Source organism: Schistocerca serialis, chromosome 1, assembly GCF_023864345.2.
Source record: "Schistocerca serialis cubense isolate TAMUIC-IGC-003099 chromosome 1, iqSchSeri2.2, whole genome shotgun sequence".
In the NCBI taxonomy this organism is placed as follows: domain Eukaryota; kingdom Metazoa; phylum Arthropoda; class Insecta; order Orthoptera; family Acrididae; genus Schistocerca; species Schistocerca serialis.
The window spans coordinates 1107479399-1107494390 of NC_064638.1; the positions used below are offsets into that span (position 1 = coordinate 1107479399).

Below are 14992 nucleotides of genomic sequence, written 5' to 3' on the forward strand. Positions count from 1 at the left end.
CATACATACCCTGACTGCAACAACGTTTTAAAAACATTCTGTCTCTAAACGCCTGTTTTAGTTTACGTTCGACTAATTCGGAACAACAAACGCGCTAAGAAAACATACACTAACTGAGAATCAGATGGGAGTACATCTTGTATTACGAGTGACGGAATTGTCTCGCTTTAAAAACACGCTATAAATATAAATATAAGTGTAAAAATTAGACGGTAGGGTTATGTTGCAAATCATGTATTAAAATTTGAGCAATGCTATTTATTTATGCTTAAATGGTGAGAGGCTGAACACAACGTTGGAGTTATGGCAGTGAGTTGCAACACCTGCGGGTGCTTTGCTTACATTTACAGCTTTGGTCAACTTGAGGTTTTCTTCGGTAACTTGTGATGGTAACTACTACGTAGCAGGAATTAAATTTAAAAAAAAAGCTTGAGCATAGAGACATTTTTCCTAGCACAGCAGTTGTCAATGAGACGAGGCCGCTGCCCTTCGTAGAAATGTCGTGGCGTTTCGCCTGGCAGTCGATAGGCGTCGCATCAGTCGCCGCAATAGCTCCGGAGATTTCAACGCTGGATTGGAAGACGAGCCGCGACGGCGTACGAACTCTGGCGGCAGCTGCTGGAACTGCTGCTGGCCGTGGCCGAGGCCCTGGCTGTGGCTGAAGCTGAAGCTGGCCGAGTGATGGACCGCCGCCCCCGCCGGCCTGAAACACGGCGGAGGCGGCGCCTGTGTTAGCGTACACTGTTCAGAGATCGGTCTGAAAACACGGCGGTTAGTCTGTCTGAAACTGGGATACATCTACGTTATGAAACGATTAAACGTCAACCTGTTTGATCAAAATAACATTTTCCAGTTTTTTCTTGACTTTTTTTTAAATTTCGAACGACTCTTTTGTTATATTAATTCAAATACAGAATTACAAAGAAGAGAACATTAAAGTAGTACCCTTCTTCAGTACAGCCAAGTGCCTTAAAAATCATCCCATAAGGTTGTTAATCTCTCCTAACATAAATCATTAGGATTTGAAATCAGTTGCAACGTAAAAGCATGATGGTGCTTAAAGAAATAAAGAACGTGAAACGTCTATGGCTAACACTTAAAACGTTTTGTCCAGTTGTAAATGCAGCCTTCACAGATAAACGACAATGATAAATATTTTTCCTTGTTTAAGACACAACAGAAATACAAAATGATCAGTGTGGTTTCGCAGAGGAAGACTGCACTGACACAACCCACAAATGCTATCTGTCGGTATTCGCATGTGATTTCTCAAAGTTACATTAACCACCACCGGTGGCGAGCAATTTGATGGAGAACCTTTGACAGTGCATAGTCACTCGTCCTGCCGAAACGACAGAAGAACAGTCAGAGAACCAGATTGAGCTTTTCACTCTGCAGCGGAGTGTGCGCTGATATGAAACTTTCCTGGCAGATTCAAACTGTGTGCCCGACCGAGACTCGAACTCGGGACCTTTGCCTTTCGCGGGCAAATGCTCTACCACTTGCCCGCGAAAGGCAAAGGTCCCGAGTTCGAGTCTCGGTCGGGCACACAGTTTTAATCTGCCAGGAAAGTCAGAGAACCGTCAGCCATATAACCCAAGCAAGATCATAACACATGGAAAAGAGCCACCGTGGTACAACAAAAGAGTTAGAAAACTGCTGCGGAAGCAAAGGGAATTTCACAGCAAACATAAACATAGCCAAAGCCTTGCAGACAAAGAAAAATTACGCGAAGCGAAATGTAGTGTGAGGAGGTCTATGAGAGAGGCGTTCAATGAATTCGAAAGTAAAGTTCTATGTACTGACTTGGCAGAAAATCGTAAGAAATTTTAGTCTTATGTCAAAGCGGTAGGTGGATCAAAACAAAATGTCCAGACACTCTGTGACCAAAATGGTACTGAAACAGAGGACGACAGACTAAAGGCCAAAATACTAAATGTCTTTTTCCAAAGCTGTTTCACAGAGGAATACTGCACTGTAGTTCCTTCTCTAGATTGTCGCACAGATGACAAAATGGTAGATATCGAAATAGACGACAGAGGGATAGAGAAACAATTAAAATCGCTCAAAAGAGGAAAGGCTGATAGGATACCAGTTCGATTTTACACAGAGTACGCGAAGGAACTTGCCCCCCTTCTTGCAGCGGTGTGCCGTAGGTCTCTAGAAGAGCGTAGCGTTCCAAAGGATTGGAAAAGGGCACAGGTCATCCCCGTTTTCAAGAAGGGACGCCGAACAGATGTGCATAACTATAGACCTATATCTCTAACGTTTATCAGTTGTAGAATTTTGGAACACGTATTATGTTCGAGTATAATGACTTTTCTGGAGACTAGAAATCTACTCTGTAGGAATCAGCATGGGTTTCGAAAAAGACGGTCGTCTGAAACCCAGCTCGCGCTATTCGTCCACGAGACTCAGAGGGCCATACACACGGGTTCCCAGGTAGATGCCGTGTTTCTTGACATCCGCAAGGCGTTTGATACAGTTCCCCACTGTCGTTTAATGAACAAAGTAAGAGCATATGGACTATCAGACCAATTGTGTGATTTGATTGAAGAGTTCCTACATAACAGAACGCAGCATGTCGTTCTCAATGGAGAGAAGTCTTCCGAAGTAAGCGTGATTTCAGGTGTGCCGCAGGGGAGTGTCGTAGGACCGTTGCTATTCACAATATACATAAATGACCTTGTGGATAACATCGGAAGTTCACTGAGGCTTTTTGCGGATGATGCTGTGGTATATCGAGAGGTTGTAACAATGGAAAATTGTACTGAAATGCAGGAGGATCTGCAGCGAATTGACGCATGGTGCAGGGAATGGCAATTGAATCTCAACGTAGACAAGTGTAATGTGCTGCGAATACATAGAAAGAAAGATCCCTTATCATTTAGCTGCAATATAGCAGGTCAGCAACTGGAAGCAGTTAATTCCATAAATTATCTGGGAGTACTCATTAGGAGTGATTTAAAATGGAATGATCATATAAAGTTGATCGTCGGTAAAGCAGACGCCAGACTGAGATTCATTGGAAGAATCCTAAGGAAATGCAATTCGAAAACAAAGGAAGTACGTCACAGTACGCTTGTTCGTCCACTGCTTGAATACTGCTCAGCAGTGTGGGATCCTTACCAGATAGCGTTGATAGAAGAGGTAGAGAAGATCCAACGGAGAGCAGCGCGCTTCGTTACAGGATCATTTAGTAATCGCGAAAGCGTTACGGAGATGATAAACTCCAGTGGAAGACTCTGCAGGAGAGACGCTCAATATCTCGATACGGGCTTTTGTTGAAGTTTCGAGAACATACCTTCACCGAGGAATCAAGCAGTATATTGCTCCCTCCTACGTATATCTCGCGAAGAGACCATGAGGATAAAATCAGAGAGATTAGAGTCACACAGAGGCATACTGACAATCCTTCTTTCCACGAACAATACGAGACTGGAATAGAAGGGAGAACCGATAGGTACTCAAGGTACCCTCCGCCACACACCGTCAGGTGGCTTGCGGAGTATGGATGTAGATGTAGATGTAGAAGAACGCCAACAGGTACTCGTAAAACGGTATGAGGCTATGATAATGTCGTCCATTCCTGTTTATTGCACGTAAAGAAGCTATTACAGCCTACTACCAATAAAGAAATCAAAATTAGCGACAAGAACATTTCATTTTGCGAATAGCTGAGCTTAACAATGAAAAGACAGCAGTACGCACCCCTGTTACAAGGACAGAGACACCAACAGTCGCGGTGAATTGCTTGCCGATACTCTACTGATATCATTTTCAATGAAAAAGCAATTCTTGTATTGTCGTAAAGCCATCAAATCGCATTCACGAAATATGAAGAAAAACTGCTGTACTGCTGTTAATTATCTTGCTGATAACTATTAGTTCCTAAAAAAATTATGTTGTTGGAAAATAGCTTTACATTAATAAATGATTATAAGCAAATAAAAATAGAACCGACTCCTTTGGCAGTCCCAGTGCGTACGAAATTAGGTGCTCGTCAAAAATTTTCATGATGAACATTCTTCTCGTTTGTAATCTCTGTCCATACGACATCAGTTATACTACGTGAGATTTCATTTAGCAGACTGGATGTAATAGCAGAACGAAATTAAATTCCCAGTATACATGTATCGGAAGTGACATGTATTTGTAGATGGATCATAAATATTATTTATTATTTACCAAAGCTAAGAAAAACTAAAACATACAGTTTATAATCTCTATTAATCGCATGAAACTCAATAAATATACAATAGACCATCATGTTATTCGTCTAGCTAATTTTTGAAGCTGCATTCGTAATTGAGTTTCAATTACATAGTAATCTACGACACGGCTGAATAAATTGATAGTGATATGCACTCACTTGTCAGAAACTGGTGAAGAAGAAGAAGAAATACATCTCACTGAGACAACGTATGCCTTTCTGCGAAACTCTGTAGGTGAAATAAATGTAGGCGTTTCGTTCGTATCAATGGTTCTGTGCTCACACCATTATAGTTGTTTGTATGAAATCAAATCATATGTGACGCCATGCTTGTGAAACCACAATAAGAACATCGACTTGGAAGCGACAGTAAACGGCAGGTAATTCAGCGATAATTAGAGCGAGGAAATGGATGCAGATACTCTGAAGGAGATGGTTGTATGAAATTATCACTTCGAAAATGTGGAGAAGTAAAGTAGACATCCAATCAGAGAAAATGTGTTACAGCAATATGTCGTCATTTTGGGTTCTGGCCAGAGCTTACTGCCTGCAGTCCCAGAATGAATAAACACAATGATAGGTAGAAAGTGAATTTTGGAGAAATTAAGGAGGAAAACAAGCCTAAAGTGTAATGTCCCTTCGATGTCGAGATCATTAGAAACACTAGCTCGGATAGGAAATCGGCAAGATCCTTTTCACAGAATATGGCATTCACCTTAGGAGACTTCAGGAAATCGCGAATGGCCTACATCAAGAAGACTGGGCGAAGCATCTTGGGAGAGAAGGGTCTGTGCTGTTCTAATGATCTTTTGAAACTACAACAGTGTCATGGCAGCAAAATTTCTACTAGGAATTAACTACAGTATTAGTGACCTGTTTGATTTGCGCAGCAGAGACAAATAATATGTAGTACTCGGCATATAAGTCACGTCAAATTACAATTAAAATGCAACTCTTCTAGGTAAATTACAGCAAAAGAAGCCTCCTCAGTAGAGATCACTAACACATTCTTTCGTGGTGGTGCTCAACTTTGAGGTAACTCAATCGAATCCTGATCGTGGAAGTAATTTTCATAGCCAGAATTTTGTCGGAAAAGAGGTAGTGGCGTAAAATTCCTGATCATTATCACCAGAGTTTGCGCCAGCGTTCTGGGAGAAATTCAAAACCCCTCCACAATGTCCCATTGAGTGAGGGTCTGTGGCTGTGATGCTGATCCGTTAGCTGCGTGGTCGTTGGACCCTGCGGCCCCTTTTTTGCTGTTCGAGAGGAGCAGGTTTTATGTCGGCACTGACATCCTATCTTTTTTCGTTATCATCAGCATCAACAACGACACATTCATGATACTGCACACTACATATGCAGGCATCAGTCACCACCACGACTTATTTTACACTCAATACAATGATACAGAAGTTGTTACAATTGTGCCTGCTAGAAGGGCTTGCACCAGGCTACACTACATGCCATGGTATTAGTATGATTGCTAGACTGAGCTTTCAAATGTTCAGATGTGTGTGAGATCTTATGGGACTTACCTGCTAAGGTCATCAGTCCCTAAGCTTACACACAACTTAACCCAAATTATTCTAGGGACAAACACACACACACCCATGTCCGATGGAGGACTCGAGCCTCCGCCGGGACGAGCCGCACAGTCCGTGACTGCAGTGCCTGAGACCGCTAGGCTAATCCCGCACGGCAGACTGTGCTTTAATTGGTTGCGACTTACGTAGCAGGAACTTTATATCGAGGGCGTTTTTTGTCCTGTTCATCAAAAGCAAACAGCGGATACTTTGGAGTCTCTTGGACACCATAAGGCTGGTTGCAGGGTATAGATATAGATAAGCTAGGAAATCGGAACGCAATCTCATAGCGTTCAAACCGTTGCGGAGGGACGAAGCTGGTCGAGTTGAAGTCCATCGGCCAGGTTCAGACTAGAGTAAGACATTTTTCTACGTCTATCCTCCCGAGACTATGAAGACTTAAAAAGTATGCGAAATTCACTGAGATTTCAATAGAACTCTTACGCAGAGAAAAAAAAACAGATGTCTGTGCCTTACCCGTATTGTGATTGTGTAAACCGTGTTAGACTAATTTAGAGTAAGCAGAGTATAACATAAATGGACTGAGTGAAATCAGGGTGCAAGATTTAAGAAAAATAAATAATACATTGAAATATTTCTTTGGTTTATACTTTATTGTAGATTAATTTCAGTTGAAATCTTCGTTCATGTTTGAAGCCGTTGAAAATGGTTTGCTATGATTTTGTATTCCTCGCTGGGAACCTGCCCAGCGAATAAACTACACTGGATTTCCTCATTTTCAGAGTGTTGCAGGGCTATCTGTTTTAATTGTTAAAAACCATTCAAAAGCCAAGATCGCATAAAAATTTCTTTATTTAAGACGACAGGTTTCAACAGTCATTGCTTTAAAATCTTTTGGTTGTAAAATATGCTCGTTTTACACTGAACCTCATGCACAAGATGTCAAGTGGATAAAACTCAACACGTCATGTTATTAAATATTTCAGCAATGACAAACGTTTGTAATGTGCTGCGTTTTAGCCACTTGACATCTTGTGCGTGAAGTTCAACGTAAAATGAATATATTTTACAACAAAAAGATGTTAAAGACCTAAAGATGACGGCAATGAATGTTGAAAGTTGTCGTCTTGAATAAACTACAGCGTATTTATTGAGTGAATCTAGTTAGTTGAACTGAGTGGCACTCTTTTTTTTTTCTCTGTACAGGTCTATGTTACCTATCTCCCTCTCCTAGGTCACTAACGCATGCTTGTCGGGTGGCGCTCGACACGGAGGCAAGTAGGTTAGAATCCTGGTGGTGGAAAATTTTAAATGTCAGTATTTGGCCGGCAAGGGGAGGAGAGGTGGTGGTGCAAAGTTCCTGTTCATCAGTCTTTGCGCCAGTGCACTGGATTGAAGTCCAAACCTCTCCGCAGTGTCTCGCGAATTGAGGGCATGAGTGACTGTTCATGGTGTTCCTTCCGGCGGCTCTCCTTGGTGCTATCCGAGAGGAGAAGACTATGTGCCATCAGCGGTAGCATCATCTCCGTTCCCTTCTTGCTTAACACCAGTACCGCAACGCTAGACTGTACAGCCATCTCATCACAGTCATCAATACGACACATACACTTGACACTTCATAACAGTTCCGAGGAAGACAAGGACAAATCCCGTCCACTGATACCCATTTGCTCCCCAACGCTCATTTCTTGCATATGGGACTCTATGTCAAATTGGTAATGAGTTGCGATGGATAAAAAAGGAAGATCACGATTAATCAGCCCATCAGAAATATCGTCAGATGCGGAGCACATGTTCGTATTGGACAAGGACGAGGGAGAGGAACCATTACGGTATTTAGTTTCACCGATTTAGGAATATCTTCGGAAAAGTGAATTCCGATAGCCGAATGGATATTCGAAGCGCTGTCTTCCCATGTACGAGCTTACTACATCGCTACTGCGCATCATCACCTAGTTACTGTAGGTGAAGTGTTTATAGTGAGCTGAGTGTTTCTGGTAGATGGGCTGCTGAGATTGCAGTACACTATGCGTACGAGGCTAGTGAACTTCATGCTACCGGGAACAAATCTCCTATTACTGCTTCTTCAGAGACTCTTACCTGTTAGGATAGGAGCTCTTCGTGTGTTGTAATGCTGCTGCACAAGGTACTTGAAGGGAATGCTTGACTAATGTAGGATGAATATAGCATGACGTCTCACTACAATAACAATGTTATTACTTTTGTTCTTTGAACATTGTAAGTTGAACACTTTATTTATGTAAACATTATACATTACTGTAAACAAGGAACTCGTGCCATACATTAGCTTAAGAAAAAGATAGATCTGCGGTTGACAGCGAAACGGTTCTACATCTTATGATATACTATAAACATTGTCAATCACAATTTAGCTCTTTAGGAACTATCATAGTGCTAGCTCTGGCTTCATCGTCCAGAACTACCTAGGCTATTCAGTGAGTTCCCTTACATAGATAAGCATCAATTTGCAGTAATGTGGTTGAGGTTAATTTTCATAGTAATCACATTAATAGAGGAAAAGCTAAACAATTAGAACTTCACATGCTTGACGTCAGGTAAGAAAATGGAGCACAGGGTAGAGAACACATGCCCCTTTTTTAAACTTTTAGTTTAATTTAAAAAATTAAGAAATTAAGTAGCAAGAATTAATAGTTTATGAGTATTTTGCTGTTTCTGCACTAATGTTAATTAATTCAATTATGCTACTAACTCTAGTGAACTTCAATGAGTCGTAAAAAAAATTTAAAGAACTGAAGGATTTTAAATCTATGGCTTAGACATAACGACAGCTTCGATTAATTTTTATGTCTAATTTCAGTTAATCTAGGTGAGCGAAGATTACAAATGGTAATTTATCGGATCAGGAACTGTGTCCAACGCATGGGCTGTACTATGGCTCTTGCATATTTAGTATAATAATATACTGGTAATAGAGAATACAGTGTTACGTTCTTGTGTGAAAATGCTGTTGAAGACCGAATCTTCCAGAAGGATAACCATGGCTGTATCAGTTTTTCGGATGAGTGTGTATAGAATGTGAACACAGAGTGAGAGGGGTAGCAGGTTGAAGAGAGCGCTTGTCGAGCCTGGGAAGGAGCCTGGTCTCCCGCCTCCCGCCGCACCCGACGCTCACCCGAAGCTGGAGCTGTAGGAGGCGGCGTGAGCGCCGCTGCTGTAGCTGAAGGCGCCGCCCCCGCCGCCGCCGTAGCTGGAGGCGTGGCTGGCAGCGAACCCGGGACCGCTGAAGCTCGAGGCGCCGGCCAACCCACCCTCGGCCACGGCGCTCGCCCCCACGCCGCCCCCTGCTGCCTCCGACGCCGCCGCCGCAGACGCAGACGCCGTGGGCAGTGGGGCCGCCGCAGCCACCACGTGCGGCTCCGGGAACACGAAGACGTCGCCCGCTCCTGCGGAAGATCACACTTCATAAGAGCTGCTCAAAGCAGAAATTTCCGTGGTCTCGCAAACACATGTTGCTACAACTGGGAAACTTATTTATGTTATATTCGCACATATTGTAAAGCAACTAATGTTAAGCGCCGATTTGATTTTAAAAAAAGAAGGAAACAGAATACTATGGTGGTCAAAACAAATGCTGCATATTCTGAAGGTGGTAGGGGTAAAATACAGGGAGCGAAAGGCTATTTACAATTTGTAGAGAAACCAGATGGCAGTTATAAGAGTCGAGGGGCATGAAAGGGAAGCAGTGGTTGGGAAGGGAGTGAGACAGGCTTGTAGCCTCGCCCCGATGTTATTCAATCTGTATATTGAGCAACCAGTACAGGAAACAAAAGAAAAATTTGGAGTAGGAATTAAAATGCATGGAGAAGAAATAAAATCTTTGAGGTTCGCCGATGACATTGGAATTCTGTCAGAGACAGCAAAGGACTTGGAAGAGCAGTTGAACGGAATGGACAGTGTCTTGAAAGGAGGATATAAGCAAAAGCAAAAATGAGGATAATGGAATGTAGTCAAATTAAGTCGGGTGATGCTGAGGGCATTAGATTAGGAAATGAGACACTTAAAGTAGTAAATGAGTTTTGCTATTTGGGGAGCAAAATAACTGATGGTCGAAGTAGAGAGGATATAAAATGTAGACTGGCAATGGCAAGGAAACCATTTCTGAAGAAGAGAAATTTGTTAACATCGAGTATAGATTTAAGTGTCAGGAAGTCGTTTCTGGAAGAATTTGCATGGAGTGTAGCCATGTATGGAAGTGAAACGTGGACGACAAATAGTTTATACAAGAAGAGAATAGAAGCTTTCGAAATGTGGCTCTACAAAAGAATGTTGAAGATTAGATAGGTAGATCACATAACTAATGAGGAGGTATTGAATAGAACTGGGGAGAAGAGAAATTTGTGGCTCAACTTGACTAGAAGAACGGATCGGTTGGTAGGGCATATTCTGAGGCATCAGGGGATCACCAATTTAGTATTGGAGGACAGCGTGGAGGGTAAAAATCGTAATGGGAGACCAAGAGATGAATACACTAAACAGATTCAGAATGATGTAGGTTGCAGTAGGTACTGGGAGATGAAGAAGCTTTCACAGGATAGAGTAGCATGGAGAGATGATGCATCAAACGAGTCTCTGGACTCAAGACCACAACAACAACATTGCGAAAATGTAATATTATACAAACTGAAAGTGGAGGGTATGCCCGCACATCCACCGTCGACGCGACTGCACAGATATTGCTTCGACGTTCTCCCCCTCTCCCACGAAATCAGACAAAACGGGGTGTAGAATATTGTCGATACGAAGCTATGCCGGGGTGCTGCGGATGACAACCAAGGTAGTCCTGCTGTGAAATGAAATCGCACCCCAGACCATCATTTCTGTTTGCTCAGCCGTATGGCGGGCCAGTGAGGCTGGTATTCAGCCATTGTCCGCCTAGCGCGTACTTCGGTGATAGATGATTTTAATAATTTCCACAACGAAATTCTGTCTCGGAATCTGGAAGAAAATCCAAAGAGATTCTGGTCATACATAAAGCGCATCAGTGGCAAGACGCAGTCAATACCTTCACTGCGCGATAACAACGGTGAAGTCACTGATGACAGTGCCACTAAATCAGAATTATTAAACACGGTTTTCCGAAAATCCTTCACCAAAGAAGACGACGTAAATATTCCTGAATTTCAATAAAGAACAACTGCCAAGATGAGAAACATAGAAACATATAAAGTTGATCGACGGTAAAGCAGGCGCCAGACTGAGATTCATTGGAAGAGTCCTAAGGAAATGCAATCCGAAAACAAAAGAAGTACGTTACAGTACACTTGTTCGCCCACTGCTTGAATATTGCTTACCAGTGGGATCCGTACCAGATAGCGTTGATAGAGGAGATAGAGAAGATCCAACGGAGAGCAGCGCGCTTCGTTACAGGATCATTTAGTAATCGCGAAAGCGTTACGGAGATGACAGATAAACTCCAGTGGAAAACTCTGTAAGAGAGACGCTCAGTAGCTCGGTACGGGCCTTTGTTTAAGTTTGTTCACCGAGGAGTCAAGCAGTATATTGCTCCCTCCTACGTATATCTCGCGAAGAGACCATGAGGATAAAACCAGAGCCCACACAGAGGCATACCGACAATCGTTCCTTCCACGAACAATACGAGACTGGAATAGAAGGGAGAACCGATAGAGGTACTCAAGGTACCCTCCGACACACACCGTCAGGTGGCTTGCGGAGTATGGATGTAGATGTAGATGTAAATGTAGTTGTAGATATCCTCGCTGTAGCAAAGCAGCTTAAATCCGGGCCAGATTGTATACCAGTGAGGTTCCTTTCGGAGTATTCTGATACAATAGCTCCATATTTAGCAATTACAATCTTCGCTCACAGAAAGATCCTTACCGAATGACTGGAAAACTGCTTAAGTCACACCAATACCCAAAAAGGGAAGTAGGAGTAATCCGCTGAATTAGAGGCCCATATCACTAACGTCGATTTGCAGTAGGGTTTTGGAACATACATTGTATTCGAACTATAAAGTACCTCGAAGAAAACGATTTACTGACACATAGCCAGTACAGATTCAGAAAATATCGTTCTAGTGGAACACAACTAGCTCTTTATACTCGGGAAGTAATGAGTGCTATCGACAGGGGGATGTCAAATTGACTCCATATTTTTAGATTTCCAGAAGGCTTTCGACACCGTTCCTCACAACCGTCTTCTATTCAAACTGCGTGCCTACGGAGTATCGCCTCAGTTGTGCGACTGGATTCGTGATTTCCTGTCAGAAAGGTCACAGTTCGTAGCAATAGACGAAAGTCATCGAGTAAAACAGAAGTAATATCCGGCGTTCCCCAAGGAAGTGTTATAGGCCCCCTATTGTTCCTGATCTACATTAACTACATAGGAGACAATCTGAGTAGCCGTCTTAGATTGTTTGCCATTTACCGCCTTGTAAAGTCGTCAGGTGACCAAAACGAACTGCTGATGGTTTAGATAAAATATCTGTAAGGTGTGAAAAGTGGCAAATGATCCCGAATAAAGGAAAGTGTGAAGTTATTCACATGAATACTAAAAGAAATCCGCTAAATTTCGATTGCGCGATAAGTCACACAAATCTGAAGGCTATAAATTCAACTAAATACTTAGGGACTACAAAACATAGGGAGAAATGATTATCACGATAAAATAAGAAAAATCAGGGCTCGCACAGAAAAATTTAAGTGTTCGTTTTTCCCGCGCGCCGTTCCAGAGTGGAACGGTAGAGAGACTGCCTGAAGGTGGTTCATTGAACCCTCCGCCAGGCACTTTATTGTGAATAGCTGAGTAATCACGTAGATATAAATGTAGATGAAACACTACACTAAGCGGCCAATTTTGTTACCAATTTGACCTCTCTGATAGGTTTGACAGATTACGGGACCGACGCCGCCGTAGTTGGCTCAGCAGACATTGTCGGTGTCCAGTAACAATGGTAACTACACGCTAACAAACGTAGTACCCTTGCACGAATTGTCGCCGCGTAACCCTCCAGCACTCTTCTCACTCGTTAGACTGTCACGCAGATTTTATCTTTTATTCTTTTCTCCACAACTTGCCAATGCATTTACGCCTCTGCTCTACACCGCTACCCTTCAAAAATCTTCTACTAGCTCCCAGATAGGAGAATGTTAATGAGCAACCACACCCAGACGTATAGCCAACCTCAGATTGCGTGAACAGCAGACTAACCCTTTCCCAGAGGGGATTAAACTTATGGTGGTGATATGGGCGTAGAGTAGTTCTAATTATTGAATTATAGCAACCGTAGACGAAAAGTGAGCATATCTTCCACAGCTGGACTTAAGAGGAGGAATGTTTTCACAAGGGAAACGTCAGACAGCGTGAGCTTAAAGTTATTTCGTCGAGAAATAAGTCTTTTTTAACTTAAAAATACAGATTTTTTTTACTGGCACTAGAAATTCCGTCCAATATGTTTTGCGCATTGTTCTAGACGGTCCCAAAAACTTATAAATGCTGGACGTACATTGAAGGTATATGTAATACGGACGGAGACTGAATGACGTTTCACCTTGAGCCTATGAGATACGCCAGAACAACCTAAATTCGATAGAGTGTGAACGAGAAATTCGATGCACCGAGACAAAAGGAGACTAACCATTATGTTTCCCGAAACTATTCATACCACCGAAGAACGGACAAGCTGTTAATTTTAAATCTATCAGACAATGATTATGACATTTCATGCTTTCGTATTGTCGGCTACATACATTGTGGTTTATAGTGGAAGGAAGCGTAATGAAAAATCTGGGTATCTTCATAGAGGTTGTGAATCAAGTGAGAGAATACGACAATGTAAAATCGAACAAGACATTCGAAACCAAGAAGACAAATGGGCAACGAAACTTTTAGATAATGACTTCCTTTTACAGGTTTTCAGGACGACAGCCACTCGTAAACTTCCTCGAACTGTTTGACGTCCGTCGTGTTCCCGTGAAAGTGGACTCGTTGCATTCGATAGGCGGCTATTGACCTTGGCTTTTGTTCAGGTGTCAGGTTGTTGACGACTACTGCAGTTTCGACACCTTCACAGGGAGCGCGTGATAGAAAAAAACACTTCCGAGAAGAATGACATACGTCTAGAAATGCTTTTTCCCGAAGCGCTTTCATTCTAAAGTATAGACCGAGAAGAATGACGCTCATTAACAGAGTTTTACACCGTGAGATGTCGCCAGTTCCGTATCTGTAATTTTGCAGATGAATGTCAAACAACAGATCTCCTCATAATGGTTAAGATGTTTGAATTTAATTTATTTTCCCTTCTAAGGAACACTAGATGTGAAAGTTGAAGCAATTACTAAACAGAACTACAGTCGTCTTCTTTCTTTGATACGAACCAATACCAATCAACAACAACGTGGGATTGCGGGAGCGAAATCACGAAAACCACTAGATGCTGCTGTGATGGGTACTTATTCACGGACAGCCAGTCTCGGTAAAGCAGTCATCTTCCTGTCACCAATAGACATTAATTCAAGTTAAATGAAAGTAGTTTGGCGTGGAATATAATAACACTAAGCAACCTTCCTTTAATCTGATGTAGCGTTAATACGTAAATTGATCGCTTGACTGAAAGTGGTTGTCTATAGATAAATGTACATGACAGTAGCTTTTGGTACTCCATAACACCGGTGTTTAAATACACTGAAGCTGTATACAGCTGGATACAGAATATAATCAGCGATTCAAGATGAAACTCTGAAAGCCATGGAACATGACAGTCGGTAAGAAGCAGTATTTCTCGACTTTCAAAAAGCCTTTGGCTCAGTACCATACTTACTACACAGGATAACCAAATTTTATCAGGCTTTTGTTTATCTTAATGTTTTAGTGTTTATATATGACTTTGCAGTGCTGATGAAGGATATGAAACTAATTTTTTTCTTATTTCAGTATTTTAGGTGTAATTTCAAAATATTCACTTTTACTAAAACTACGCTAACATAAGATACTATTGTGTTCAACAAACAGGGAAATGATATATAAGAAAATAATATCTACAAGAACAGTACTTGTAACAAGCAACAGCCATTCAAAAAGCATATACTTTAGTTTAGGGAGAATTTAAGTAAAAAAGTGATCTTTTGTGTGGTGCTACCTTCGTTTCACCCACAAAGCCCCGTGTATACTCCCCTATCGTAGCTGTATGCCGCTTTCCTTGATACGTTTTCTCCACAGACCGAATGTCTTCCTG

The 14992-nt window shown here is 42.0% G+C and overlaps 1 protein-coding gene across 1 annotated transcript in view; it reads right to left on the bottom strand.

Annotated features, from left to right (window-relative positions):
• Positions 1-237: 237 nt before the first annotated feature.
• Positions 238-14992, bottom strand: part of LOC126416604 (keratin, type II cytoskeletal 68 kDa, component IB-like) — a 63831-nt gene continuing 49076 nt past the window's right edge. The window contains exons 2-3 of the mRNA XM_050084361.1: positions 8912-9182; positions 238-703 (exon numbers count right to left, since the gene is read on the bottom strand). Coding sequence (XP_049940318.1) covers positions 466-703; positions 8912-9182 — 509 coding nt within the window. The 3' untranslated portion in view covers positions 238-465. The remainder of the gene's footprint in view (positions 704-8911; positions 9183-14992) is intronic.